At 59.4% G+C, this 26325-nt stretch overlaps 2 protein-coding genes and 1 long non-coding RNA gene across 4 annotated transcripts; 1 reads left to right on the top strand and 2 right to left on the bottom strand.

The window, feature by feature from the left end:
* Positions 1-4022: 4022 nt before the first annotated feature.
* On the bottom strand, positions 4023-9112 carry LOC148223830 (uncharacterized). The gene is made up of 2 exons (XR_015802973.1): positions 8983-9112; positions 4023-8533 (listed from the first exon to the last, which is right to left on the bottom strand). It is a non-coding gene; the product is annotated as an uncharacterized LOC148223830 (long non-coding RNA).
* On the top strand, positions 5401-16700 carry HSPA12B (heat shock protein family A (Hsp70) member 12B). Its single transcript, XM_088162914.1, has 11 exons — positions 5401-6012; positions 8241-8365; positions 9005-9191; positions 9462-9566; positions 9852-9968; positions 11231-11402; positions 12640-12726; positions 13033-13137; positions 13957-14215; positions 14337-14440; positions 15184-16700. The coding sequence occupies exons 1-11, from the start codon at positions 5833-5835 to the stop codon at positions 15822-15824; spliced, it is 2082 nt and encodes a 693-aa protein (XP_088019040.1). The 5' UTR covers positions 5401-5832; the 3' UTR covers positions 15825-16700.
* On the bottom strand, positions 16696-24771 carry ADISSP (adipose secreted signaling protein). Of its 2 annotated transcripts, none has more exons than XM_088162906.1 (6): positions 24678-24771; positions 23668-23756; positions 21517-21695; positions 19157-19295; positions 17750-17866; positions 16696-17270 (listed from the first exon to the last, which is right to left on the bottom strand). In XM_088162906.1, the coding sequence occupies exons 1-6, from the start codon at positions 24761-24763 to the stop codon at positions 17170-17172; spliced, it is 711 nt and encodes a 236-aa protein (XP_088019032.1). In that variant the 5' UTR covers positions 24764-24771; the 3' UTR covers positions 16696-17169. The 2 variants fall into 2 exon arrangements, with proteins under 2 accessions (XP_088019032.1, XP_088019033.1); XM_088162907.1 differs by lacking the exon at positions 24678-24771 and adding an exon at positions 24366-24559.
* Positions 24772-26325: the final 1554 nt, after the last annotated feature.

The raw sequence follows: 26325 nt of genomic DNA, 5'->3' as shown, positions 1-26325 counted from the left end.
CCCTCAGTGATCCCAAACCCCCAATGACCCCAATTTTCCCAATGTTCCAAGCGGTCTCACCCATCCCAATATTGTCAGTGATCCCAACGACCCCAATTATCTCAGTGATCCCAATAATTTAAAATATCCCAATTATCTCAGCTATCCCAACTACCTCGATGATCCAAATGATCCCAATTATCTCAACCATCCCAATTATCTCAGGGCTCCCAAATACCTCAGTGATCCTAAATATCTCGATTATTGGAACGATCCCAATATTCTGCCCTGGCTTTTGAGGCTCTCACGGGTGGATTCTTCCCATTATGGAGATTTTTTGGGAATGACAGCACGGACCCTTTGCCTGCTTCCTTTCCTTGGGGTGTCACAGATCTGATCCCAAATCTGGGATATCCAAGCTTTGATTCCAAATCTGGGATCTCCCAGCTCTGATCCCAAATTTGGGATCCCCGGATCAGATCCCACTCCTGGGACCCTCCGGCTCTGCTTCCCGATCCAGGATCCCCCTTTAGGAATGGGAACGACCCCGGGGAGGAGAATCCCGGGATAATCCCGAGCTCTGGAGCCGGGATAGGGCTGGACATGGGGACAGACGAGCGGACAGAGCCGATGTCACCCGGGACGCGCAGTGACAAATTCCGGGGGACACTGAGGGCTGTGGGGGTGGCGCGTCCCCCCATCCCGGCCGGTTTGGGACCCTCGTCCCCCCCCTCGGTGGCCGTGGCCGGGCGGGGAGCGCGGAGGTTCCGCTGCCGGCGGGACTGGGGCTGGCCCTGCCTCCTCCTCCTCCTCCTCCTCCTCCCGCTCCCACATCTGCAGCTGGAATTGCAATTTGAGGCGCTGCCTGGGCCGGGACAGGGAGTGGGAGGAAGCCGGAGCGCGGGGGGCTGCGCGGGGCCCCGACGGGGACAGAGCGGCCGAGAGGGACAGGGACAGGGACAGAGCCACGGGCACCGCGGGGGCGGCCGGAGCCACCAGCCCGAGTGACAAAGCGGGGGCTGCACCGAGGGGTCCCCAACCTGTTTGTCCCCCCCACCCCCTCTCCCAGAGCGGTGAGTGGCCGGCGGGGCTGGCGGGAGCCCGGGGGACGTGGGGACGAGCCTGTCCCCTGGTCGCGGTGAGGGTGGCACCGCCCCTGGGGTCTCTGCTCGGTTTGGGGACACCAAGGGGGGTGCCAGGACTCGGCGGGCTCTTCCCAGTGGGAATGGGGGACTGTGGGTACGGGGGGAGTGGGAATGGACGTTTGGGCACTGTCCCCGTGTGCTCTGCCCTGGGGGACACGGCTGTGACCATTGGGGACACGGCTGTGACCATTGGGGACACGGCTGTGACCTTTGGGGACACCGCAGGGACAGTGCCAGCACCGCGCAGGGGTGGCAGCCCGTGCCGGGGACACCCCTGGGTGGCTCTAGTGTCCCAACCATGGCCGAGGGGACAGGGAAGGGCTCCAGGGAACCCCAAGAGCTTCTCGGGAGGATTTGGGGTGTCCCCAACCCCACAGCGCTGGCACAGCGGGGATTTGGGGACAAACAGCTCCTTCTGTCCCAGCACATCTGGATCGGAGCCTCACAGCTGCCCTGAGCCTCCCAGGTGACCCGCGGGGACATCCGGGGTTGTGGGGTCACCCCGAGTTGTGGGGACACCCGGAATTTGTGGGGACATCCGGGGTTGTGGGGTCACCTCGAGTTGTGGGGACACCCTGAATTTGTAGGTTCACCCCAAGTTGTGGGATCACCCTGAGTGGTGGGGACACTCCGAATTTGGAGGATGACCCCGAATTGTGGGATCACCCCGAATTTGTGGGATGACCTCGAGTTTGTAGGATCACACTGAGTTTTTGGGATCACCCCGAGTTGTTTGTGGGGTCACCCCGACTTTGTGGGGTCACCATACCCGGCCTAGCCGGTGTCCCCGTGCCACAGCCCCGCTGTCACTCCTGGCTCCTCCACCCTGATCCCGTCCCAAACTTTGTTTCCTTTCCCCGTTTCCGTGAGCCCCCGCAGAGGCGGAAATGGTGAAAAATCCTCAAAAATCGCTGCTCGGACCACAGGGAACCCGGGAACCACCGGGATCCTGCCCTGGAAGGGACACCCAGAGCCGGGGCCCTCGTCCTGTGTCCCCTGGGTGACAACAGCGCTGTCACTGCCCGGTGCTGGGGACACCTCGGGGGCTCTGGCCACCACCCACCCTCCTCGCCAGGGAGGGGACTGGCACCTTGGGGACAAAAGTGGATGTCGGCCACCCCCTGCCAGCCCCAGAGAAGAATTTTGGCCACCCCGGAGCCTGAGGGTCAGCACAGACCCCCGAGTGACCCCCCCCCATGAAGCCACAGAGCCACCAAGGGCTGGCGTGTCCCTTTGTGGGATGTGGGAGCTCAGACCGCGGGGTTGGGGACATTGGGGACATCCCTGCCCATCCAACACCACAACCCGAGCTCCAGGCGGCCGGAAAAAAACCCCATAAATCCCAAATTTCCCTGCAGAAAAACCTCCTGGAAAACCCCATTTTGGTGGGAAAAGCCTCTGGACCACCCCCAGGACCCCACCGTGTGTCACCCCAGGGCCACCACCCACAACTCCGGGGTGGCCAGAGCTGGCCCCCCCCCATTCCAGGGAAAACCTCCCCACCTGCCGCTGGTATCCGGAGGGGATTTTTTTGGGGGGAAGAGGGGAGGCTGTGGGGGCGGGCAGCTCGTGGGTGGGTTTGGCTCACGGTGAGGCCTCTCCCGATGAGCTCAGCCCTATCCCGAGCCTCTGGATTTGTGGGATTTGTGGGATGGAGCCGCTCCAGGCCGGGTCACAATCTCTGGGAAGAGCCGGGATCCTTTTGGCCACCGCGCTTCCATCGTGGGATTTTTCCTAAACAAGCCACCCCCCCCAAAAAAAGGGTTTTGGGGGAGGGTAAAAATGTGCAGGAGCAGCGATTTCCACACAGCTGTGCCCTGCACATCTGTATCCTGCACATCTGTCTGACCTGCTCGGTGACAGGAGCGCGGGTCGCTGTCCCCACAGTGGCTGTGACATCCTGGATGGTGACAGTCACGTGTGCCTCAAACTGCGACAGCCACTCCCACACCCCTGTGGGATTTGGGGTCCCACTCATCCTGTGAGCCAGGATTTGGGGTCCCCTCCTGCCAACCCCTACAAACCCCAGCCTCGTCCCCTGTGTGGGTTTTTTTTTGGGGTTGGTCGAGGCTGGGGTGACACTGAGGGGACACCGTGGCCACCCCATGCCACGGAGGGGACACAGGGATGGATTTTGTCCCTTCCTTTTCCAGGTGGGCAGCGAGGCCATGGCGATGCTCCTGGAGCCCGGGATGCAGAGCCTGCGGATGGGTAAGGATGTCCCCAGGGGGTGGCACTGGCTGAGATGTCCCCAGACGATCATTCCGTGTCCGGGTCCCTTGCTGTCCCCTCCCAGTGTCCCCTCCGCAGCTCCCGCGCCGGGGTAACCAGAAACAGCTGTGGGAGGAAACCCGATCCCGCCATCCCAAATCTGATCCCACCATCCCAAATCTGATCCTGCCATCCCAAACCCCATTCTACCATCCCAAATCTGATCCTGCCATCCCAAACCCCATTCTACCATCCCAAATCTGATCCTGCCATCCCAAACCCCATTCTACCATCCCAAACCTGATCCCGCCACCACCCTAAACCTGAGCTGTCACCCCAAACCTGATCCTTCCATCCCAAACCTCATCTGCCATCTCAAACTTGCACCATCATCCCAAACCCGATCTTTCCACCCCGAACCTCATCCCTCCATCCCAAACCCGATCTTTCCACCCCAAACCTCATCCCTCCATCCCAAACCCGATCTTTCCACCCCAAACCTCATCCCTCCATCCCAAACCCGATCTTTCCACCCCAAACCAAGCCAGGATTGCGGAGGCCGGGGCAGGATTTACCCCTCCCCGACCGCGATCTTTATCCGCAGGAATGAGGTTTCATGTCCAAGGCTCTCCAGTGTCCCCCGGGGGGGTCACCGGTGCCCCCGGCTCTGTCACACGCGGAGGCGGCTGAGAGACCATTCCCGTTTGTCCGGGATCAAATATTTATGGCACAGACACGGATACAGGGAAAGGCACTTAGGGAGCGGGTGTAGGGGACAGCAGACGTGTCACCAGCAGGGCTCCGGGAGTGGGGGGGACACGGCGGCCGCTGTCCCCAACTCTGCGATGTGGCTTTTCCCCAGACACAGAAAATCAGGATAATCCCAATCCTGTGGTTGTTGGGGGATCCCAGAGCATTCCCGGAGCGTTCCCTGGGGCTCCTGAGCTTCCCGAGGGTGTCCCAGTGGCTGTCCCAGTGCAAACTGGTGGCACTGGGAGCTGCGGTGGGTGACACCAGCAAAGTGGAGAGGGAATTTAGTTCTTCCTAGAGGAGTCTCCTCTGTTCCCAAATCTCTCCAGGGCCTGGCTGGGGGTGGGTGCTGCTCATCCCCGCTCCCATGGCCCCAATCCCAGCAGGATTCCGGCAGGATCCGCAATCCCAAAGCGCAGGTTTTGGGGCCGACAGTCCCTTCACCTTCCCGGCGTCACCTCCCGGACCCCACACCGCATTCCCAACACTTTATCCCATCCCAATCCCTTGGAAAAGCCGCCCCGTCAGCTCTCCCAGCTCCTTCCAGCTGGAGCGGGTCCAGCGGCGTTTTCGTGGGCGGTGATTAATTAATGCCGGCTGCTAATTGGAGCCAGGTGCCCGGGGCAGCGCGGGCGGGACAGTCCCGTGTCCCCGGTGTGGGGTGGGGACTCTGGGGCTCACCCCTTCCCGATTCTGGGATCACCGGGGGTCCCTGGGGCTGGAATTCTGCTGCTGGAGGGGACAGGGACGGCTGGTGGCTCCGGGAGGAGGAAGAGGAGGACGGAAAATCCGCTGTGCCCATGATCCCTGAGGTCCCCACTCCCAGATTTTGGGATCACGCAGGAGCTTCCAGGGTTTCCAGAGAACTGGAATGTCCTGGAGCGTGGCCGAGGGTCTGAGCTGGATCCACCCCCCGCTCTCACTGGTTCTCCATGGGTTTGAATCACAGACACTTCCTTTCCCTCTTTCCAAGTTTTCCCCCATTCCCACTGAATCCAAACCTTCCAGCTGCCGGCCTGGAGCAGCTTCCACATCCCTGGAAGTGTCCAAGGCCATATTGGAGCCACCTGGGATAATGGAACGTGTCCCTGCCCGTGGATGGGGTGGCACCGGATGGGATTTAGGGACCTTCTCAACTCCAACCATCCCACAGTTCCATGGTTTTATGAACTCCACATCTGGAGCCCCCACAGTGACTCTGTCCCCTCCACCACCACATCCACCCTGGATCCGTCTCCATTGGGATGTCCTGGGTGGTCTCTCCTTGGGGAAGGGGCTTTGGAAAGGACTGAGATCCCTTCCCACCTGGATCCATCTCCATTGGGATATCCCAGGTGGTCTCTCCTTGGGGAAAGGTCTTTGGAAAGGACTGGAATCCCTTCCATGCAGGATCCATCTCCATCAGGATGTCCTGGGTGGTCTCTCCTTGGGGAAGGGGCTTTGGGAAGGACTGAGATCCCTTCCCACCTGGCTCCATCTCCATTGGGATATTCTGGGTGGTCTCTCTTTGAGGAAGGGGCTTTGAGAAGGATTGGGATCCCTTCCCACCTGGATTCATCTCCATTGGGATGTCCTGGGTGGTCTCTCCTTGGGGAAGGGGCTTTGGAAAGGACTGAGATCCCTTCCAGACTGGAATCCCTTCCCACCTGGATCCATCTCCATTGGGATATTCTGGGTGGTCTCTCCTTGGGGAAGGGGCTTTGGGAAGGACTGGGATCTCCTCCGGGCTGGATCCATCTCCATCAGGATGTCCCAGGTGGTCTCTCCATGGGGAAGGGGCTTTGGGGCCATTGGGGTCACGCAGTGTCCCCCATCCGTGTCCCCAGGTGCCAACGGTGAGCGGTGCCCGACGCCGTCCCCACCCGGCTCCCCGGGGACACCCCACGACAGCTGCAGCATCGCCCCACTGACACCTTCCCAGTCCCCGGTAAGTGTGGGACCAGTAAGGCCATAGTGGGGTCCCAGTAAGGCAATTTTGGGCTCCCAGTATGGCCGTTGTGGGGTTCCCAGTAAGGCCATTATGGGATTCCCAGTAAGGTAGTTGTGATGTTCTCAATAGGGCACTTTTGGGGTCCCAGTAAGGCCATAGTGAGGTTCCCAGTAAGGCAGTTTTGGGGTCCCAGTAAGGCTATTATGGTGTTCTCAATAAAACCATCATGGTGTTCCCAGTAAGGCAATTTTGGGGTCCCAGTAACACCACTATGAGGTCCCAGTAAAAAAGTTTTGGGCTCCCCAGTAAGACCACTGTGGGGTCCTGGTAAGACAATTTTGGGGTCTCCAGTAAGGCCAGTGTGAGATCCCACTAAGGAAGCTTTGGGGTCCCCAGTAAAGCCTTTGTGAGGTCCTCAGTGAAACAGTTTTGGGGTTCCCAGTAAGGCCATTATGGTGTTCCAAATAACACCATTATGGGGTTCCCAATAAGGCCATTATGGAGTTCCCAGTAAGGCAGTTATGGTGTCCCAATAAAGCCATTATGGGGTTCCCAGTAAGACCATTGTGGGGTCTCCAGTATGGCCAGAGTGTTGTCCCAGTAAGGCCAGTGTGGGGTTCCCAGTAAAGCAGTTTTGGGGTCCCAGTAAGGCCAGTGTGGGGTCCCCAGTAAGGCAGTTTTTGGGGTCCCAGTAAGACCAGTGTGGGGTCTCTGGGGGCTGCTGGGGTCTGTCCCCCTGTCCTTTCCCCCTCTGGTCCTTCCCCAGTTGCTGCTCCCCCTCCATTCCCAGTCCATCCTCCATCCCCCCCAGTCCCACAGGATGGGTCAGTTTATTCCCAGGACCTTTATCCATGACATTTTTGGGATGGAGGTGTTTTCCCACTCTGGAATGACCCACCAGGAAAAGTTTAACCCCACAAAGCTCCTGCACTCATCCGGGGTGGCCGGGTGTGGGAGGCCACGTTCCAGAGCCGGATCCTCCCTGGAATTCCTCATCCCTGTGCATTCCTGTGCCTCTTCCCTGCTGATCCCGGCGTTTTTCCTGGCCAGCACTTATCAAATCTGGGGACACTAAAAGTTAACGAGGCTTTCAGCTTCCCGTGGTGACACGGGGACAGGGAAGGGACAGGAACAGGAAAAGTGTGGGAGCAGCAGTGGGAATATCCCAAAACGCCTGGGCCAGGGGGATTTTCAGCTGGGTGACACATGGGGGCACGGGGGACAGGGTGAGATTGGTCACAGGGAAGAGTTTTGGCTGTGTGACCCTTGGGGACATGTGGGATGATGGCACCTTGTCCAAGATAGGGAGCAGGGAAGGGTTTGGTTCAGTGACACGTGGGGACACTTGGGACAATGTCCCTTGGAGTGACACTGGACACAGGGAAGGGTTTCACCTGGGTGACCCTTGGGGACATGCGGGATGATGTCACTTGGAGCGAGACTGGACACAGGAAAGGATTTTGGCTGGGCCATCCTTGGGGACACCTGGGACAAGGTGAGATTGGTCACAGGGACGGGTTTTGACTGCGTGGCCCTTGGGGACACCTGGGACAATGTCCCTTGGAGTGAGACTGGACACAAGAAAGGATTTTGGCTGGGTGGCACATGGGGACACAGGGATGATGTCCCTAGGAGTGAGATTGGACACAGGAAAGGATTTTGGCTGGGTGACACATGGGGACACGTGGGATGATGGCACCTTGTCCAAGATAGGGAGCAGGGAAGGGTTTGGGTTCAGTGACACATGGGGACACCTGGGACAATGTCCCTCAGACTGAGACTGGACACAGGGAAGGATTTTAGCTGGGTGACACATGGGGACACTTGGGACAATGTCCCTTGGAGCAAGACCAGACACAAGGAAGAATTTTGGGACTCTTGGCTCCGATTTCAGGGTCCAAGTGAGGGGGGGCTCAGCACAATGAAAACAGGACCCCCCCAACCACCCCGGCAGCTCCCATGGGCATCCATCCCTCTCCAGAGGTGCCCAAATCCCCGTGTCCCATGGGAACTGCCTTTGGGAACGCCCACAGCCACCCTGTGGAATATGGGAGAGGCTTTCCCCAGTGAGCTGGAGATGTGTAAGAAGAGGAATCACCCATGAGGAAATCATCAAATGGGGCAAAAATCCTGGAAAAATCCTGAGAAAACAAATCCCTTCCTGGGGTTTTTACCGCGTTCCTGGAATCACCCAGTCCCAGCTGATCCCATTCCTTGCCTTCCAGCGGAGCGAGGCGCGTTCCCAGCCCACCCCGTCCTTCTCCGTGGTGGTGGCCATCGACTTCGGCACCACCTCCAGCGGTTACGCCTTCAGCTTCACCAGCGACCCCGAGGCCATCCACATGATGAGGTGAGGATCGGAGCTGGGAAAGGACCCTGAGGGCTCCAAAAGGGTCACAAGTTGGGTTGGTGGGAGGTGAGTCCTGGCAGCAGCAGGTGGAAGGTGTGGAATGAGGATACTCCCAGGGCTGGAGCTCCTCTGCTGCACAGCCAGGATGGGAGAGTTGGGAGTGTTCAGCTGGAGAAGGGAAAATTCCAGGGAATGCTCAGAGTCCCTGCAGGGGCTCCAGGAGAGCTGGAATTGGGGACAAGGCCTGGAGGGACAGGACCCAGGGAATGGCTCCCACTGGGAAAGGGGAGATTGGGCTGGGATCTTGGGAAGGAATTCCTGCCTGGGCTGCAATTCCCAGATTTGCTGTGGCTGCCCCTGGATCCCTGGCAGTGTCCAAGGCCAGGTTGGATGGATTTGGATCCACCTGGGATCGGGGAAGGTGTCCCTGTCATGGGAGGGGGTGACACTGGGTGATCTTCAAGGTCCCTCCCAACCCAAACCAGTCCGGAATTCCACGAAATTCTTCGGAGGATGGAGCGGGATCACCCCTCCTCCTTTGCCCCCCTTTAATGTCCTTCAGACCACACCCATCGTAACAAATTAAACCTGGCAGGATCCAATCCCTGGAAATTCACCTGCTCCGGCTCCTCTTTGCAGGAAATGGGAAGGGGGGGACCCGGGCGTGGCCAATCAGAAGACGCCCACCAGCCTCCTGCTGACCCCGGAGGGGACATTCCACAGCTTCGGCTACACCGCCCGCGATTCCTACCACGACCTGGACCCCGAGGAGGCCCGCGAGTGGTTCTACTTCGAGAAGTTTAAGATGAAGATCCACAGCACCAGTGTGAGTCCCTGCTCCCGTCCTGATGTTCCCCAGGGGATGCTGGCCAGGCTGGGAATTGAAATGTTGGGAAAAAAATCAGTTTTAGGTTGTTTTAGGGGATGGATTTGGGGTTCTCCCATCCGAGCTGTTCCAGGGTGGAAGGAAGCTGAACAAAGCTTCAGGTGCCTGAGCTCCAGCTCGGGTGCAAGATGAGGAGCAAATTCCCGAGGTTAGGGGGTGGATCTGGCCACCTCCCAGCCCCTCGTGTGATCCATTTGCTGCTCCTGGCAGGATCTGACCATGAAAACCGAGCTGGAAGCCGTCAATGGGAAGAAGATGCCGGCGCTGGAGGTGTTCGCCCACGCCCTGCGCTTCTTCAAGCAGCACGCGGTGCAGGTGGGGTCACCTCCATCCCTCCTCCTCCTCCTCCTCCTCCTTCCCAAATGGAATCCCCTGTGTCCTCTCCACCCGTTCCATGGGAGGACCTGGAATGGAATTCCCAGATTTGCTGTGGTTGTCCCATCCCTGCGAGTGTCCAAGGCCAGGTTGTCCAAGGCCTCCTGTGATAGTGGGAGGTGTCCCTGGGTGGGACTGGATGGGATTTAAGGTTCCTCCCAACCCAAACCATCCCGTGATTCACCGGGAGCCCCCGGGTGTCACCTCCTGCTTGTGCCCTGGCAGGAGCTGAAGGACCAGTGCCCGTCCCTGCCCGAGAGCGACGCCATCCGCTGGGTCCTCACCGTGCCGGCCATCTGGAAGCAGCCGGCCAAGCAGTTCATGAGGGAAGCGGCCTACAAGGTGGGGGGACTTTGGAGGGTGACCACGTGGTGACCCTGATAGGGGTGGTGGTCTCTGGGGTATCCCCTTCCTCCCCCAAACTGAATTCCCACTGCTGGAGGACACAGTTAGGTGGGATCTTGGGAAGGAATTCCTGCCTGGGCTGGAATTCCCAGATTTGCTGTGGCTGCCCCTGGATACCTGGCAGTGTCCAAGGCCAGGTTGGATCCACCTGGGATAGTAGGAATTGTCCCTGCCCATGGATGGGGCAGGAATGGGATGGGATTTAAGGTCTCTTCCAACCCAAACCAACCAGAAACTGTTGGATGGGTGGATAATCTGCCAGGTGGGTGGTTAAGTGGGTGGTTGGGTGGTTGCTTGAATTGTTCAATGGCTGGGTGGTTGGTTTGGTGGTGGGGTCATTGGTTGAGCTGTTGGTTGGTCGGCTGAGTGCTTGGTTTGGTGTTCAGGACGTTGGTTGGTTCACTGGTTGACTGGGTTGTTGGTGGAGTGGTTGGATGGTTGAGCAGTTGATTGGTTGGGTGGTCAGGTCACTGGTTGGGTGGTTGGTTGCTTGGTTAGTTGGCTAGATGGTTGGTTGGGTGGATTTACGGCAGGTTGAATGGTTGGTTGGGTGATTGGTTTGGTGTTTGGGCTGTTGGTTGATGGTTGGGGTTTGGTGTTTGGGTTGTTGGTTTGGTGTTTGGGCTGTTGGTTTGGTGTTTGGGTGGTTGGTTTGGTGTTTGGGTTGTTGGTTTGGTGTTTGGGTGGTTGGTTTGGTGTTTGGGTGGTTGGTTTGGTGTTTGGGTTGTTGGTTTGGTGTTTGGGCTGTTGGTTTGGTGTTTGGGTGGTTGGTTTGGTGTTTGGGTGGTTGGTTTGGTGTTTGGGCTGTTGGTTTGGTGTTTGGGTGGTTGGTTTGGTGTTTGGGCTGTTGGTTTGGTGTTTGGGTGATTGGTTTGGTGTTTGGGCTGTTGGTTTGGTGTTTGGGTGGTTGGTTTGGTGTTTGGGCTGTTGGTTTGCTGTTTGGGTGATTGGTTTGGTGTTTGGGCTGTTGGTTTGGTGTTTGGGCTGTTGGTTTGGTGTTTGGGCTGTTGGTTGAGCTGTTGGGCTGTGACCTCGGTGCTTGATTGGCCGGTTGATTTTTTGGGTATCCGCATCTTTGACAAGCATTGGGTGCTCCAGCATTCCACAACTCCACATCCGCGTGAGCGCTGAGGGAATGATGGGGACATACCCGGGACCCCCCGCCCCCGTCCCCTCCGTGTCACAGCGTGTCCCCACAGGCCGGGCTGGTGTCCCCGGAGACGCCGGAGCAGCTCCTGATCGCGCTGGAGCCCGAGGCCGCCTCCATTTACTGCCGGAAGCTGCGGCTGCACCAACTGATCGAGCTGAGCTGCCGGGCCCCGGCCAACGGGGCCGAGCCCCCCCAGCCCATTGACTCCAGCTTCCGGCAGGGTGAGGGGCACAGGGAGCGGGGCCGGGACAGGGCCGGGGGCTCCAGGAGCTGGGAATGGGATCCGCCCCTGCGTGCCAGGTCTGGAGGGTTCCATCAGTGCCATGGCTGGGGAAATCCCTGGAGACCCCATTGCCAGGGACACCCCTGTCCTCAGCGACACCCCCCCTCAATTGCCATAAACCCCACTGTCAGAGATCCCACTGTCCCCAGAGACCCCATTGCCAGGGACACCCCATTGCCCAGAGACCCCATTGCCCAGAGACCCTGCTTCCCCTAGAGAATCCTTTCTCAGAGACCCCCCTGTCCCCAGAGACCCCTGCCCATTGCCAGAGATCCCATTCCTAGAGACTCCCTATTGCCAGAAACCCCCCATTCCCAGAGACCCCATTCCCAGAAACCCCATTCTGAGATCCCCCATTCCCAGACCCTCCTGTCCCTAGAGACACCATTCCCAGAGAGCCCCCATTCCCAGAGACCCGAATTCCCAAACCCCGCACCCCCAATACCCAAACCCCATTCCCACACCCCCCATTCCCAGAGACCCCATTCCTCCCTCCCCAAATCCAGGACATTTTTTCCTGCTTTTCCAGAAGCCTCCAAGCCGTGTCCCCCTCCTGCCACCCTGGCCACCACCCTGTGTCCCTGGGCCACCTCCAGGGACTATCCCCCCCATGGATGGGATCCTGGGCTTTACTGGGACAGTCCCAGTTTGCCCAGCTTGGACCAAGTCCCGGAACTGGGATATGCTGGTGGTGATCCCAGATGGAGATTTGGGGCCCCATGGGATTTATGGGGTTGCCCGAGCTGATCCCAAGGATGAGGAATCATCCACGTGCCAAAAATATCCCAGGACAACCCCACCTTTCCCAACTCATCCCAGCCCTTCCTGGCGGGCTTTGATGTCCCTGGGATTGGGGGGAGCAGAGGAAACCCCACCCGAGCTGTGGGGGGCGGGGCGGAGGTGGCATGGCCCAGGGTGGGCACGGGGACATCCCATGGGATCCTTTAGGATCCTTTGGGATCCTTTGGGATCCTTTGGGATTCCAGCAGGGCAGCGGGAAAGCTGCATCATCCCATCCATAGTGGAGGGGAGCGGACACCAGTGCTCCCAGTACAGACCCCACAGTGGGAATGGGGCGGATCTCGGACAATGGGGCGGATCCAAGGAAATGGGGTGGATCCCATGGGAACAGGGGGGATGCTGACCCCAGTGCTGACCCCTGGCTCTGTCCCCAGCCCGGGAGCAGCTCCGGCGATCCCGGCACAGCCGAACCTTCCTGGTGGAGTCGGGAGTGGGCGAGCTCTGGTCGGAGATGCAGGCAGGTAGGAGGGGAGGGAATCCCACTGGAGATTCCCAGATCCCGGGATGTCCCCTTGGATGTTCCCTTGGGTGGCAGTGCCACCCCCAAGCACCCAAGGGGTGACACGATTGGAGTTGGTCCCTTGACCCCACAGAAGGGGTGGGGTCTCCCTGCCACCATCCCATCCCTTCGTGTCTCCAATTCCCGATATTTTGGTTCAAGATCAATTTTCCCTGGGAAAACTCAGCCCTGTGTCCCCGCCGCTGCTCCCACGCCTCGGGTGGGTGACCCAGCAGTGTCACCCTGTCGCTGTCCCCTCCCCTCACAGGTGACAGGTACATCGTGGCCGACTGTGGAGGAGGGACCGTGGATCTGACCGTGCACCAGATCGAGAAGCCGCAGGGGACGCTGAAGGAGCTCTACAAAGCCTCGGGTGGGATGAGGATCTCTATCCATCCTTTTTTCCCCCCACTCCGGGATCCTCTCAGGACCCCAAATCGGGGCTGGGATCCCAAATCGGGGCTGGGACCCCAAATCGGGGCTGGGACCCCAAATCGGGGCTGGGACCTCAAATGCGGGCTGGGGCCTTGGTCGTGGGTGGGGCTGTGGCTCCACCTGGTGGCGGCGGGGGGGAGGTGCAGGGGGACCGAGGGGACAGAGAAGGGACAGAGGGACAGGGGTGGATTTTGGGGACAAGGAGGGACAGGGAGGATGGGGATGGTGGGTGAGCAGGGAGAGAGGGAAAAGGGGCTGGGGTGGAGGGAACAGGGGTGTGTGGGGGACATGGGGACATGGATACCACAAGGACATCGGGATGGGACACATGGGGACAGGGTGATGGGAGTGCCACGGAGACTTGGGGGACAAGAGGGACATGGGGGGAGACAAGGACGTCAGGATGGGGGACATGGTGACACGAGGATGTAGGGATATGGTGCTGGGGGGAACATGGAGGACATGGAGACGTGGGGACCACAAGGTTGTGGTGATGGAGGACACGGGGACATGGGGGATTTGGGGACACGGGAATGTGGGGGATGTGGGGATATGGTGTTGAGGAGGACATGGGGGATAGGAAGGACATGAGGACATGGAGGAGGATAGGGGGACATGGGGATGGCGGACATGGGGACCACAGTGACGTGGTGATGGGGGACACGGAAATGTGGAGGACATAAGAGACATGGAAACATGGGATAACGCGGTCATGGGGCCACGGGGACCACCTCCTGAGCCCACCCTCATCCCTCAGGAGGTCCCTACGGGGCCGTGGGCGTGGACCTGGCTTTCGAGAAGCTCCTGTGCCACATCTTTGGGGACGATTTCATCGCCACCTTCAAGGCCAAGCGTCCTGCTGCCTGGGTGGACCTGACCATCGCCTTCGAGGCGCGGAAGCGAGCGGCCGCCCCGAGCCGCTCCAGCCCCCTCAACATCTCCCTGCCCTTCTCCTTCATCGATTTCTACCGCAAACACCGCGGCCACAACGTGGAGACCGCGCTCCGCAAGAGCAAGTGAGCGGTGACGCGGCTCGGGGACATCTCGGGGACACGGAGGGAGCGACCTCGGGGTGGGGGCCTGGGAAGGGCCAGGTGGGAGTTCCTGGTCACCACCAGGTGCCCTGTGTGTCCCCAGTGTCAACCTGGTGAAGTGGTCGTCCCAAGGGATGCTGCGGATGTCCCCCGAGGCCATGAACGAGCTGTTCCAGCCAACCATCACCCACATCATCCAGCACATCGGTGCGGCCTGGGGAGCCCCTGTCCCTGTCCCTGTGTCTGTCCCTGTCCCTGGGATCGCTCCCCATCCCTGGCACCTTTCCTGTTACTGGGAGCACCCCATTCCTGGGATTATTCCCGCCCCTGGGACACCCCCCCCCCCATTCCTGGGATCATTCCTGTCCCTGGGACACCCCCACCCCTATTCCTGGGAGTCCCTTCATCCCTGGAGTCCTTCCTGTCCTTGGGACCACCCCTCTCCTTTATGAGCCCCCCATCCTTGGGACCATCCCATGCCTGAGAGATCCCCTCATCCCTGGGACAATCCCACACCTTGGGACTCCCTTTTGCCCTGGGAGCCTGCCCCTATCCCTGGGACCCTCCTGTGCCTGGGAATCCCCTCCATCCCATGGACCTTCCCCATCCCTGGAAACCCCCTTGTCCCTGAAAACCTTTTAACCCTGGAACCCCATTGTGCCTGGGACCCCCCTCCATCCCTGGGATCCTCCTTGTCCCTGGGAACCTTTTATCCCTGGGAACCTTTTATTCCTGGAATCCCCATTATCCCTGGGACCTTCCCTGTCCCTAGAACCCTCCTTGTCCCCGGAACCCCTTCCATCCCTGGGACTCCCCTTGTCCCTGGGATCCCCCATTCCATCCCCAGAACCGCCCCCATTCCTGGACTCCCCTCATCCCTAGCCCCTCACCCCCCTCATCCCTTCCCCACCGCCCCAATCCCAAACCTCCCTTTTTACCCCTCGCTCCAGACACCCTCCTGAAGAAACCCGAGGTTCAAGGCATCAAATTCCTCTTCCTGGTGGGCGGCTTCGCCGAGTCGGCCATGCTGCAGCGGGCGGTGCAGGCTTCCTTCGGCCACCGCTGCCGGGTCATCGTCCCGCAGGACGTGGGGCTGACCATCCTCAAAGGGGCCGTGCTCTTCGGCCTCGACCCCGGCGTGGTGAGGGTGCGCCGCTCCCCCCTCACCTACGGCGTGGGGGTCCTCAACAAATTCGTGGAGGGGAAGCACCCGCGGGAGAAGCTGCTGGTTAAGGAGGGCAAGAACTGGTGCACCGACATCTTTGAGAAATTCGTGAGCGTCGATCAGTCGGTGGCGTTGGGTGAGGTGGTGCAGAGGAGTTACTGCCCGGCCAGGGCGGGCCAGCGCAGGACCATCATCAACATCTACTGCTGTGACACGGATGACGTGGTGTACATCACCGACCCCGGCGTCAGGAAGTGTGGCACCATCAGCCTGGAGCTGGGGGACGCGGGGGACGCGGGGCCGGCGCGGGGCCGGCGCGAGATCCGCACCAGCATGCAGTTTGGGGACACCGAGATCAAGGTGACGGCGCTGGACACGCGCACGGCGCGCAGCGTGAGGGCCACCATCGACTTCCTGTCCAACTGAGGGGACCTGGGATGTGCCACCATCACCTTCCTGTCAAATCAGGCCACCCAGGATGTGCCACCATCAACTTTCTGTCCAACTGATGGGATCTAGGACCTGCCACCATCAACTTCCTGTCCAACTGAGGGGACCTGGGACCTGCCACCATCACCTTCCTGTCAAATCAGGCCACCCAGGATGTGCCACCATCACCTTCCTGTCCAACTGAGACCATCCAGGACATGCCACCATCAACTCCCAGTCCAACTGAGGGGACCTGGGATGTGTCACCATGGATTTCCTGTCCAACTGAGCCCTTCCTGGAGACTCCACCATTGAATTCATCTCCAGCTGAGACCCCCTGTCACCATGGGGACACACCTGGGATGTGCCACCATTGACGTCCTGTCCAAGTGAGACCACCCAGGATGTGCCACCATCGACTTCCTGTCCACCTGAGGGGCCTTTTCACTGTGGGGACACCCCTGGGATGTGCCACCATTGACTTCCCGTCCAGCTGAGACCCTCCTGGAGATGTCACCATGGTCTTCATCTCCACCTGAGGGACACTTGTCACTGTGGGGACACCTCTGGGAGATGCCACCATCGACTTCCAGCCCAGCTGAGCCCTCCTGTCATTGTGGGGACCATCCCAGGATGTGGCACCATCGATTCCCTCCCAGACTGAGACCCCCCCCCTTATCTTGGGGACCCCCCCCCCCACACCCCTCCTCTAACTGGAATTTGCCCCATGACCCCTCCCCAACCCCCATCCAGGACTTTTTGGGATTATCCACCTGGGGGTGTCCCCTGTCCCTCTGGGCTCCCAGCCCATTCCCAGTGGGATTTTCCTCCTTCCCAAGATGGGATTTTGTACTTTAACCCCCCCAAGGCATGTAAGATATCTTTATATTTATATATATATATATATATATATATAGGCACATAAAACCTCCTGAAAATGCTCCTGGTCCTTGTACCACGAGTTAAAAAACGGGAAAAGAGGGAAAAAACCAGGAAAAATCAGAGAAAAAACAGGAAAAAAAAACCCGAGAAAAGAGGCGCTGGCAGCAACACAAGGACACGGCCGGGGGACATGACCCCAACCCTGGAGTGGGGGACTCCCCGCTCCCGCCCCACATTCCACAGGCAAAATTCCTCCCCCCACCCCAAGGAAGAGGAAAATTCCCACCCCAAGAGGCACAATTCCCCCCAAACCCCCCCCCCCCACCCAAGGGGCTGCGGGGTGAGGGTGAAGCAGCGGCAGCAGCGACAAGCGGGGTCCCCCCCTGCCCGCTTTGGGGACCGTCCTGTTCTTTTTGGGGACTTTGGGGACCCCCCCCCCCCCCCGGGGTGGGGTTTGGGGTCAGTCGAAGCCGTGCCAGTCGCTCTGCTCCGAGTCGTATTCCAGCTCGGCTCCCACACAGCGCACCCCGTCCAGGAGCATCGGCGTCCCGTGGTGACGGTCTGGGGACAGCAGGGGACACGGCTCGGGGACAGCTCCCTGCCCACCCTTTTTAGGAGGGTGGGAACGCCCCTTTTTTAGGAGGTTTTGGGTGCCCAGGGGTGGTGACAACCTCAGGGGGCACAGGGGGCTGGGGGTGGCTGGGATATGGGGTGGGGGACACGGGGAGTAAGGGGGTGTTGGGGTTTATAGTGAGGGTCCCAATGACAAAGGGTTCCCGGGGACAGGGGTGTCCCAGCCAGGCACAGGGATATTGGGGTCACCCCCCACCCCCTCCCTTCACCCTTTCCCAGGGCTCTCCTCAGTCCCCGGGCTGGGCATTTTTTGGGATGAAATCACCCATTTTGGGCAACTCCTCAGCAGTGCCCTGCAGCTGGGACGGTGCCACGCCTGAACTGGGACAACTGGGAAGAGTGGCTGGGCCTGAGAGAGGTGGGGAGGGGACAGGGAGGGACCCCAGAACCCCCCCAGAGCCCCTTACCCATGACCCGGGCCTGGACGGTGACCTTGACGTGGCTGGGGCCGTGTCCGGCCAGGAGCAGCTCCTCCTTCAGCACCCCCTCCTTGTGCGCCGTGTACTCACAGCGCACGCTGTGCCCTGCACCGGGGACGTGGAGAAACCGCTGGAACACTGCCAGTGCCTGTCTGTGCCCTCCCCATCCTGTCTGTGCCCTCCTGACCCTGTCTGTGCCCTCCCCACCCTGTCTGTGCCCTCCCCATCCTGCCTGAACCCTCCCCACCCTGCCTGAGCCTTCCTCACTCTGCCTGAACCCTCCTCATCCTGCCTGAACCCTCCTCATCCTGTCTGTGCCCTCCTCACCCTGCCTGAACCCTCCCCACCCTGTCTGTGCCCTCCCCATCCTGTCTGTGCCTTCCCTGCCCTTCCTGAGCCCTTCTCGAACATTCCCTGCCTGTCCCCTCAGTCCACCCGGAGCTCGTGGGTCACCCCAGGGCTCTGTTCCCCTGCTCCAGAGTGGCCCTGGCCCCAATCCCAGCTCCAACCCTGAGCCCGGCTCCAATCCCGAATTTGGCTCCAACTGTGATCCTAGCCCCAATCCCAATCCCAGCTCCAATCCCGATCCCAGCTCCAATCCTGATCCCAGCCCCAATCCTGATCCCAATCCCAATCCTGATCCCAACTCTGATCCCGATCCTGGCTCCAATCCTGATCCCAGCCCCAACCCCAATCCCAGCTCTAATGCCAATCCCACCTTCAATCCTGATCCCGATTCTAATCCCAATCCCAGCTCCAATCCTAATCCCAATTCTAATCCCAATCCCACTTCCAATCCTGATCCCTAAAGCGCTTTTTTGGGGTGGAGTCAGCGGCGGGTGACACCAAAGCCCTGTCCCCGCCCTGTCCCCACTGCCGGGAGGGGACACCAAAGCCCCGAGGGGACAGGGGTGTGGGAAACAGCAGCCACTGGCTGTGGGACAACTGGGATGGCACCGAGGTGGCCCCAGGGACCTGTGGTGTCCTCGCAGCGGAGCCCGTGTCCCCAGGGAACTGCCACTCAGCCTAGGGTGACACTCATGAAAGTGCCACCATGAAGGTGCCACCTAGCTCAGGGTGACACTCAGCTGTCCCCAGGCCCTGCTCCCGGATCCCATGGGTGTGACAGTGCCCAATTGTCCCCAAAGTGGAGGGTGGCACCTCTTGGAGCTGTCCCTGTCCACTGTCAGGCTCTGGTGTCCCCTCACCCACAGACACCCCCAAGAAAGAAAAACCCCAACAACAACAAAATAAAGGAATTTGGGGACATCCCTGACAACAAGGAATTGTCACCTCCATGAGGGGACACCCGGGTGTGGCCTTCCCAACCCCTCCCCCCACTTCGGAAAGATCCAGGATGGGGACACTGGGGACAAGGAGGGGACACCACGGTACCTTCAGGCAGGGCGGTGACGCTGATGACGCGCAGGTTGGGGCTGGGGACAGGGAGGGGACAAATGTCCTTCCCCAGCTGGGGCACAGGGGGCAGCAGGAAGGTGATCTCGTACTTGTGGAGGATCTTCAGGAATCCCACCTGGAAAATCGGGATATGGGGCGGGAGAGGGGGGGTGGTGACACCAACATTGTCACCATTGTCACCCCCTCCCCTCCCCCCCCTTGGGGACAAGGGACACCGGAGAGTGCCCAGGAAGGTGGGGACAGGGAATTGCATCCCAAACATTCCCCCCTGTCAAATCCCGAGGTGAGGAGAGGGATTTGTGCCCTAAAAAATTCAGGAAATAAATAAATAAAAAAAGTTGGTAATAAAAAATCGGAAATAATTAAATAATTTTGGAAATAATAAGAAATAATAGGAAATAATTTAGGAAATAATAGGAAATAATGTAGGAATTAATTTAGGAAATAAAGGGAAATTATTTAGAAAATAATAGGAAATAATTGGAAATAATTCAGGAATTAATTTAGTAAATAATGGGAAATAATTTAGGAAATAATAGGAAATAATAAACAATAATAGGAAATAATTTAGGAAATAATTTAGGAAATAATAGAAAATAATAAGAAATAATTTAGGAAATTATTTATAAAATAATGGGCAATAATTTAGGAAATAATAGGAAATAGTTTAGGAAACAATAGGAAATAATTTAGGAAATAATAGGAAATAATCCATTAAATAATTGGAAAGAATTTATTAAACAATTTAGGAAATAAATAATGAAAAGGTAACAAACACGGTGATTTGCCCCCCCAAAAAAAAAAAACCCAAAACGTGGGAAAAATACGGAATTTTGGGACAAAAATCTGGGAATGATGACCCGTGGCTGTCACGGGAGCAGGGAGAGTTTTTCCAGCCGTTCCTGGAAAAGGCAGCAGCGCCTGTCCCTGTGGAATTTCTCTGCTGTCGTGACAAAAACCAGAGCACTCCTGAGCCTTGGAAAAAACCATTTTGGGAAGGGAGCGAGCTGGGAACGATCCCTGAGGGAGAATCTGGGGCCAGCATCTGGAGGGTGGAATTCCCCAAATCCCCCAAGGGTTGGGATCATCCCAAACATCTGGAAAAGGATCCAGGGAGCTCCTGGCAGAGCCTGAAGGGACTCCAGGGAGAGCTGGAATTGGGGACAAGGCCTGGAGGGACAGGACCCAGGGAATGGCTCCCACTGGGAAAGGGGAGATTGGGCTGGGATCTTGGGAAGGAATTCCTGCCTGGGCTGCAATTCCCAGATTTGCTGTGGCTGCCCCTGGATCCCTGGCAGTGCCCAAGGCCAGGTTGGATCCACCTGGGACAGTGGGAGGTGTCCCTGAACATGGAATGGGATGGGATTTAAGGTTCTTTCCAACCCAAATAATTCCAGGATTCTGGAGCCAGGCTGGGAGAGCTGGGAATGTTCCCCTGGAGAAGGGAAAATTCCAGGGAATCTCAGAATCCCTGAAGAGGCTCCAGGAGAGCTGGAATTTGGGGACAAAGCCTGGAGGGACAGGACCCAGGGAATGGCTCCCACTGGGAAAGGGTTGGGATCTTGGGAAGGAATTCCTGGCTGGGATGGAATTCCCGGAGCTGTCCCTGGATCTCTGGAAGTGTCCAAGGAACCGGGATGAGCTCCAAGCTCTTCCCCCGCCCCTCCCCCAAACCATTCCGGGTTTTATCCCTTTAAAACCCCCAGATAAACGCTCAGCACTGGGGAAAAAAACCCAACAAAACAAACCAAAAAAACCAAAATCTCCTTTTCCCAACCCCACCAGGGACCCCTCCCCGTGTCCCCCGTGTCCCCGTGGGTGGCACTGCCACCCCCCCATCCCTAGGGGATCACGTGCAGGGAAAACAACAACAACAGCAGCCTCCCCCGGAGCGAGCGCCGGATTTGGGATGGAATTCCGGCCTCCCGCGCCCGCCACGAGGCTGTGACTCAGCGCTGGTGGCAGCTGCAGGTGCCACACACGTTGGTGGCACCGCAGGTGGCTCCTTGTCCCCTCCTCCCCCCCGCCCCCTCTCCCGGAGCCCTTCGGAGGCTCCCGCGGGATAACCGGGAAAAGGTTGTGGGAATGGGAATGGGAGTGGTGGGATCCAGAGCAGCCCCAAAACGGGGCAGAGGGGACAGTGACACGTGTCCCCCGTGTCCCCAAAGCCACCCGAATGTAGCGCCGGATTTGGGGGACAATCTGGATTTGGTGACTTCAGGAGCAGCCCTAGGGAATGACGTGGAATTCTGGGGTGGGAACGCCTCAAAATCCCGGAATTTTCCCGGAGTCCCCACGGGAGAGTGACATCCCCCTGTTGTCCCCTTGTCCCCCACCTTGACCAGGAAGTGGCCGTCCTTGTCCTGTGTCACCATCACGGCCGAGTCGTGCAGCTGCTCCTGGAAGTGGACGTGGCCGTGGGTCCCCTCCTGGGGGTGGCCCTGGGTCCCCTCCCGGGGGTGGCCCTGGGTCCCCTCGGGGGTGAAGCGCACTCCTGTCCCCTTGGCCTTGCTGCCTGCAGGTGACAAAGTCCCCGGTCACAGCCGTGTCCCCAAGGGAGGTGGCCTCGCGTTGGGGACATGGGCGGAGCGTGGTGGCACCAGCAGGGGCTTCTCTGTCACCCCTTCCCTGTGTCACCTGGGACACAGGGGACCTGTGGTGACAGCCAGCTCCTCTCCGAGCAGGGACCGGCCACCAGTTGATGTCCAGAGGGTTCCCAAGTGTCCTCAGGTGTCCCCGAGGGTCCCCAAGTGTCCCCAAGTGTCCCTGGGCTCAGCCGACTCCGCTCCCTCTTGTGATGTCCTTAGGACAGGTGACACAGGGGACAAGGGGACACAGATGACTGGTGGCAGGGGACAGGTGAGAAGGGGGGAGAGCGTGGAAGTGCCACCATCCCATGCCCAGAGGGTCCCCAAGTGTCCCCAAATGTCCCCAAGTGTCCCCAGGCTCGGCAGACTCCGCTCCCTCCTGTGATGTGCTTAGGACAGAGGGACACAGGTGACCAGTGACCACAGCCAGCTCCCCTCTGAGCAGGGACAGGCCACCAGCTGATGTCCACAGGGTCCTCAAGTGTCCCCGAGGGTCCCCAAGTGTTCCCAGGCTCGGCAGACCCCGCTGTCCCCTCGGGCCGAGCGGTGCCACGGGAAGGTGACACAGGGAAGGTGACACAGGGAAGGTGACACGGCTGTGACAAGGCCAGCAGGACAGACCAGGGCTTTGCGGGGGGCGGCCACCAGTTTGGGGACAGCGCTGTCCCCACGGAGGCCCAGAAGATCCCGTGGGATTTTCCACGTGCGCCGCTTCCATGGAAAATCCGCCCCTTCCTCCTCCTCCTCCTCCTCCTCCTCCTCCTCCTCCTCCTCCTCCTCCTCCTCCTCCTCCTCCCGCCGAGCCCCAGCCCCGCTCCCAGCTGGCAGCAGATTGTCACCACCGCCAGCAGCAGATTGTCGCCTCCCTTGTCGCCTGAAGAAAAGGCTCTTTGTTGCCGGGAATCCCGGGATTTAATGAGCCGCGATTTAACGAGCCGCGATTTAAGGTCCCGCCATTGTTCGGCCCCTCCCGCACTCCGGGGTGGCAAGGGGGACAGCGAGGGACACGGTGACAGAGTGGGGACACGCGGGGGACCCTCCCGGGTGCGGCCGTGGCGATCCCGAAGGATCCGCGCGGATCCCGATCCCAAACCCGGGAATCTCAGTCCCAAACCTTGATAATCCCAAATCAACCATTGTCACCCTGGTGGCACTTGGGGACAGCATTTGGGCACCCCCTCCCGGGCACGGACCCTCTGGGAAGAGTGGGATTGGAGCAGGAGGAAGGTGGGAATTTTTTCCCGGGAAAAAACTGGGATTTCTGGGAGCTTAGAATCTCCTGGATCTGGGATTTGTGGGAGCAGAAAATCCCCCTGGATCTGGGATTTGTGGGATCAGGGATTTATAGGAGCAGATAATCCCTTGGATCTGGGATTTATGGGATCTGGGATTTGTGGGATCAGGGAACCCCGAGATCTGGGATTTCTGGGATCTGGGATCTGTGGGAGCAGGGAATTCCCTGGATCTGGGATTTATGGAATCAAAACCTGCTGGACCCACGGGGTCACTGCATCCCCCCCAGAAGGGCTCAGGGTCCCCTCCAGGATGTCCCCAACCCTTTTTTTTTTCCTGGGAATCTCCTGGAAAAAAATCTCCAGGCTCTCCTGGTCTCATCCCAGTGGGAAGGAATCACCCCCAGCCCCATTCCCGGGAAAATTCCTGGAACTCAAAGGAGCCGGAATCCCACAAAGATTCCTCGGGATTTGTCGCACCCCAAAGCGCTTTTGGGGTCCCTCAAATGTCTGGATAGGGACAGAGGGACCCCAAAAATTCCGGGAAATCCTTCAAATCCCTGGATAGGGACAGAGGGAACGGGGACAGAAGGGATCCCAAAAACTCCGGGAAAATCCCAAATCCCTGGAGGCGGGCAGGGCACAGGGAGGGGATTTGGGGACTCACCCTTGCCGGCTGTCGCCATCTGTCCCCTGCTCCGTCCGGCGTTGTCGCTGTCCCCAATTTCAGCGGCCGGGGGGCATCGTCCGGGAATTCTGCGGGAATGGGGCGGGAATGGGGTGGGAATGAACGGAAAGGCGCCAGTTCCATCCCATTGCGGGGACAGCGGTGGCACCGTGGTGGCCCCGAGGTGGCCCCGAGGTGGCCGCGATCCTGGCGGGGAGGAGCCTGCGGCAGAGCCAGGGCCTGGAATGGGAATTTTCCTCATCCAAAATCTCCGGGATTTGCGGGAATTTGGGAATTCCTCCGGCCCCGCGTGTGCCTCAGTTTCCCCTTTTTTTCCCCCTATTCTCAAAAAAAAAAAAAAAAAAAAAAAAGAAGAAGAAGAAAAAAAAAAAAAGTCTGGGAGGTTTGGGAATGTTTTCCAGGCTGGAAGCAGCAGCGCAGGTCCCAAACTTGGAGCCCTTCCCAAATCGCTTTTCCCAGGATAAACGCGAGCGCGGAGCCGAGAATTCGGGATGTGACATCCCCAAAAAAATCCCCCTGGATGGAATTGGAGCATCCAACCTCCTCCTCCTTCCTGGGATCGCCCCATGGAAAGGCTGGAGCGGGAAATCCATGGGGGAAAAGAAAAACAACAAACAACAAATTTTCGGGAAAAAACGAGATAAAACAAAACCGAGCTGGAACGGGGGGAGCCTCACCCAGGTTGGGGAAATCCAGGGATTTGGGGGCGTCCCAAGCCACACCAGGCGGGTGAAGGGGGGGAGGTGACACCAAACCTCAGCATCGGGGTGACAGCAGGAGGGGACACCGCGAGGGGACACCGGGGTCGCGTTTGTCTCTCCCCCCCTCCGCCTTTCCCGAGCGCTCCCGGCCCCGTTTTCCCTCCGCCATCCCCCGCGGCCCCTCCGCCTCTTCGCGGGGCAGTTCCGGTCCCTTTGCCACCCTCCAGGTGTCCGCAATGTCCCCCAATGTCCCCCAATGTCCCCCCGGTGTCGCCGTGCCCCGCTCACCCCGCCGCTCCCGCTGCCCGCTTCCCGCTGTGCGGACACGCCCCCTCGCTGCTATTGGCTGGCGCTCCCTCAGTCCGCACTCCCATTGGTCAGCGCGCACGCCGGTCACGCCTCCAGGCCACGCCCCCGACAGCGCTTCCCGGGCCGTTGCTAAGGGGCGGGACTGTAGCCAGCGGGCGTTGCTAGGGGGCGGGGCTAAAGGGGCGGGGCAGCCAATGGGGGAGGCCGCGCTCGCCGCGGGGCGCCCCCTTGTGGGCGGTGGGGACGTTGCCATGGGAACGGGGAGGGGAGAGGGAGCGGCCTTCCCTTCCCTTCCCTTCCCTTCCCTTCCCTTCCCTTCCCTTCCCTTCCCTTCCCTTCCCTTCCCTTCCCTTCCCTTCCCTTCCCTTCCCTTCCCTTCCCTTCCCTTCCCTTCCCTTCCCTTCCCTTCCCTTCCCTTCCCTTCCCTTCCCTTCCCTTCCCTTCCCTTCTTCCCTTTCCGTCCCATTTAATCCCATCCATCTCATCCCAAATCAATTGCTTCCCATTTCCTTCCCATTCAATTTGTCCCATCTCTTCCAATCTCATCTCAACTCCATCCCATCAATCTCATCCCATTTTATTCCAATTCATTCCCACCCCACCCCATCCCATCCCATCCCAATCCCAATCCCAATCCCAATCCCAATCCCAATCCCAATCCCAGTCCCAGTCCCAGTCCCAGTATCAATCCCAATCCCAGTCCCAATCCCAATCCCAATTCCAGTCCCAGTCCCAATCCCAGTCCCAATCCCACCCCATTCCCTGGTGGCCACCCAGCCTCGGACCACCCAGCCCTGTCCCTCCTGTCCCCACCCCGACCTCTGTGTCCCTTCCTGCTGGGACAGGGGACAGGGGACAGGGAACGGCCACATCCCACCGGGACACGGCCAACGCCGCCCGTTCCCATCCCGAGAGCACCGGGATTGTCCCTCGGGAATGCCGGGGGGACAGCGGGGTCAGGGGACACGTGAGGGACATGGGGGACACGTGAGGGACATGGGGGACAGTGTCCCCCCCCAGGGGGCCTTTCCAGCTGCGGGAACGCTTAAAAAACCGGGATCCACTTTCCCAGAAATCTGGGATCCGCATTCCCAGCGATCCCCAGAGCCCCGGCTGTGTCCTTGTCACCGGCACGGTGACATCACACTCGGCTTGTCCCCAAGGGAGGGGACACCAGGGTCCGGCTTGTCCCTCTCCCATTCCCACATCGGCCGGAAATTCCAAGTTTTCCCTATAAAAAACCACTCTGGCACAGGGACGGTCCCTAGAGCCACCCCTGGGCGTGTCCCCGTGGCTGGGGATGTCACCTGGGGGCGGGGGACACGGGGGATGTCGCTGCCACCTCCCAGCGCCAGGCGCGGATTTGCTCCGGGATTACAAAAAAACAACGGGATTTGGATTTGGGAAGGGATTAAATCCCGGCGGCCACCGGGCGGGAGGAGCGGCCACAGCGTCCCTAGGGTGTCCCCAAATATCCCCACAGTGTCCCCAGGGTGTCCCCAAGCGTCCCCACAGTGTCCCCAAATATCCCCACAGCATCCCCAGGGTGTCCCCATGGCGGCCCCCTACAGTGTCCCCTCCTTGCTGTCCCCACAGTGTCCCCACACTGCCATCCCCACCTTGCTGT

This window comes from Sturnus vulgaris, chromosome 4 (genome assembly GCF_052056855.1).
Source record: "Sturnus vulgaris isolate bStuVul1 chromosome 4, bStuVul1.hap1, whole genome shotgun sequence".
Taxonomy (NCBI): domain Eukaryota; kingdom Metazoa; phylum Chordata; class Aves; order Passeriformes; family Sturnidae; genus Sturnus; species Sturnus vulgaris.
This window is presented reverse-complemented; position numbering and strand designations above follow the sequence as displayed.